A 3,585-nucleotide genomic window follows, 5' to 3' on the forward strand; every position below is an offset into this window, starting at 1 on the left:
TAAAATTTGAAAACATTTTTCTGGCAGTCAACCAGAAATAGGCCAATTTTAAAGTTACTTAATTTTTTTTCCAAACTGAATATATAAAAGTTCAATGATTTGAGGATCTGTACCAGCACCAGATGATCTGTTATTTTTCAACAAGTGTATCTGGTTTGCAGTTGATTCTTGTTTGAAATAACATGAAGTTTTCCTTCTAATTATTGACTTAGATCTTGATCATACCAGAAGTTATGACAGAAAAGTCCAAATGATCTTTTGTTTTTCTTACAAGTATTTACTTCTTCACTACACAACACCGTGCTGAACTCTCAACATATTAATTCAACACCAAGTAAATATAAAATCTATTCATTTACTCTCATAAATTGCAACCAATTTCATGACAAAGTTTTAAGTTTTGGGGTGTGAGTCCTAGAATTAAGCTTTAGCACTTTCAACTTTTAATAATACAGGTTTTGTTCAACATTTACATCAGTAAAAAGACACTTATATTGTTTTTGGAGGTAATCAAGTTTCCTTTTGTTCCAGAAATGTAAATTATTTTTTTCTCATACTGATTCTAACACAGTCAGTTCCAAAAGGCATTCCTGGCTGTTCCAAATTGTGCACGGAAATGCTTCCAGGTTGTATTTAATTACTAATGTCACTTTCTTGTTATCTCACTGATTTGAAGACTTATTATTATAGTATGTAAAAGGAAAGTGTCTGACACTTTTTCATACTTTTTGTCCCACTATTCCACTCATTTCAAAATTTAATAATAAATTCTTTAATTAAAATACAAAATCACTGCATATTTATTTGTTAAAAAAGAATTACACTGAATTTTTAAGAAGAAATAGTATCTCCATAAATTGGGGTTGATAAATTTATGAGATTCATGATTCTTCCAAAGTATAACGTTCTTCCCATTGAATGCCCAGTGTAGCCACAGTGCCCATTTAAACTTGGGATAACTCGCAGAGAGTGATGGAATGTTTCTCAGGTGACTCTGACAGGAGGCTCATTGATGAGTGGTTGCCATACTATTTTTACAATTAGCTTGAACTAATGAATTCATTTTACTAATACTTTTTCTGCGTAACACAGTTACTATCTCCATATGTACCAACCAGTATAGAACTATTTTAATATATTTCCACAATATAATGTGCATACTAGCCAAATATAATCCTTGCTGGACATGTTTACAAAGAGTCTCAGAGACATAACATATTTTGCAAGAACATGTAAACCGATATTTGATTATGAGACAAGAATTTGTTACAGAAAACCATAGCAGCCTACTCTAATTGTTCAATAATTTCATTTGATGTCTACCGACTATCACTTAAAGCTGAAAATGCTCCTCACCAGGTGGCATAATGCCCCCTTCACATCCTTATTCCGCAGGGTGTAGATAAAGGGGTTGAGTGTGGGAGTCACCACTCCATAGAAGAGGGCCATGAACTTGGGTTGATCCCTTGAGATGGAGGACGGGGGCTGAAGGTACATGCTGATGGCTGGGCCATAAAATAACAAAAGTACAATAAGATGGGAGGAGCATGTCCCAAAGGCCTTTTTCCTTCCCTCAGAAGATTTGATCTTAAATACAGCATGTCCAATACTAGCATAGGAAGCAAGAATTAAGCATAGTGGGACAGCTAACATAAAAATGCATACCACAGAGAGTGTGAGCTCGTTAGCACGTTTTTCACCACAGGCATTCTTTATCAGAACAGGAATCTCACACAGTAAGTGGTCCAGCTTATTGAGACCACACAGTGGCAACCGTAATGTAGCAGTGGCCTCTGAGACAGCATAGGTTATTCCAATTAGCCACACGGTGGAAACTAATAGGATACAAATGCGCTGATTCATGATGAGGGTGTAGTGAAGAGGTCTGCAGATGGCCACATAGCGATCGAAGGACATGAGAGCCAAGAGCAAACATTCTGTGCCCCCCATTATGTGAAAGAAATAAAGCTGAACTGCACACCCTGTATAGCTGATGGTCTTCTTAGAGCTTCCCAGGTTAACCAGCATCTGAGGGACAATGCTTGTGGTGTAACACATGTCCAAAAAGGAGAGGTTGGCGAGGAAGAAATACATAGGGCTGTGAAGACGAGAGTCTAACCTGGACACCAGAATGATTGTGACGTTTCCCATCATGGCTATGGGGTACGTTATAAGAAGACTAGTGAACAGAGGAAGCTCTAGCCAAGGGCGGTCTGCAAAGCCTAGCAGAATAAATTCTTCAGGACGGCTTTCATTAATTAGTGGCATTATCTTCAATTCGTTTCACCTGTAGTAGGGATGCGGCAAGGAAGTTAGAGATACGGGCATTGACAAAACATGGTGATGCATTGATTGTCTACTTATAGATGACAGGGTGCAGTAAACTGGGGTCAGAATAACATAAAACATCTAGTATCAGGTGATCTTATTTTCCTGCGTGACACTACAAATTAAAGGCAGTTATCGTAATCCAGTAACCCAACCATTTTGAAATGGAATTTCTTCCTCTGTGTAAGAAGGTTGACAATAACTATCATTCTTGAGTGAGGTGAAGATTAAATACAAAGTAAAAGTGGCCGTATAGTTTTCAAACTTTGAGTTGCATACAAATCAGCTGAGGAGGTTGCTAGAATGAAATTTATTGTTTCTTTTCTTTAAGTGTCTGATAGAGTAAATGTGTCCTGGGGCTGAGGAACATTTTCAGAAACCCTGCTGCAAGGCATTGCTGAAATGTCAAGAAGAATAAACATATTGAGGTAGCAATGGTAGGAGAAAAAGGAGGAGAAAACCTGGAGTCATGTGAATCAAGATAGCGTTGTCCAGCTCCAAATAGTTGGTTGTATAATATATAATCTCCAAGGGAAGCAAGAAGGCTTTTGGATTAAACAAATCTATCTCAGCGATTTGAAACTGAACAAGAAAATTAAATACTTTTATTGTCCATTTTCTCAAGTATAAATTGAGAGAATTAACCTACAATGACAAAGTTTCCCTATGCTCAGGAATTTTGTTTTGCATTCTTGGGCTTTTATTCATTACGATTTAGTTCAACCTTTGGGCATTTGATATTTTATGTTAAATTTTAGCTAGCATTCATTTTGAAAAAAAATTTTTATTCAATGAGATTATCATCTTGTTTTAGTATAAGAGTTTGGATAGTTGTCATGACCTACTGATTGTACGTAACTACAAATATGTCTTTTAGTTCCAAGTGACTGCTGTCAGGACAAAAGTCGATGTCCCGGTTTAGGCTCAGAGACAGTCAAATCTGAAATTATTTCACGACCTTTCAAGACCTTTCCTTTTTTTTTTTTTTCAGCTAAAAAGTACTTTGATATACCAACATCAGCTAGTTTAGTGAAGCAGTATTTTGAGAAAGTTAATTTTTTGCTCATATGCTTTTAGTGGTGACATGTGTTTTATGAGATCACAATTCTCTGCAGGATGAGAAATATTCAGTCAAAAAGTTAAGATAGCATCTCCGTAACAACATTCTGAGTCACTCTGCCAGTCAATTAGTTGTTTCATGCTAGCAGATTACATTTATAAGTTTATAAAGCACAGCTTCCACATTCTCTGCTTCAT

At 36.4% G+C, this 3,585-nt stretch overlaps 1 protein-coding gene across 1 annotated transcript; it reads right to left on the reverse strand.

The window, feature by feature from the left end:
* Positions 1-1,329: 1,329 nt before the first annotated feature.
* LOC105547638 (olfactory receptor 2B6-like) lies at positions 1,330-2,268 on the reverse strand. Its single transcript, XM_011991291.1, has one exon. It carries the CDS (start codon positions 2,266-2,268, stop codon positions 1,330-1,332), a length of 939 nt encoding a protein of 312 aa, XP_011846681.1.
* Positions 2,269-3,585: the final 1,317 nt, after the last annotated feature.

Source organism: Mandrillus leucophaeus, unplaced genomic scaffold (assembly GCF_000951045.1).
Source record: "Mandrillus leucophaeus isolate KB7577 unplaced genomic scaffold, Mleu.le_1.0 Scaffold392, whole genome shotgun sequence".
In the NCBI taxonomy this organism is placed as follows: domain Eukaryota; kingdom Metazoa; phylum Chordata; class Mammalia; order Primates; family Cercopithecidae; genus Mandrillus; species Mandrillus leucophaeus.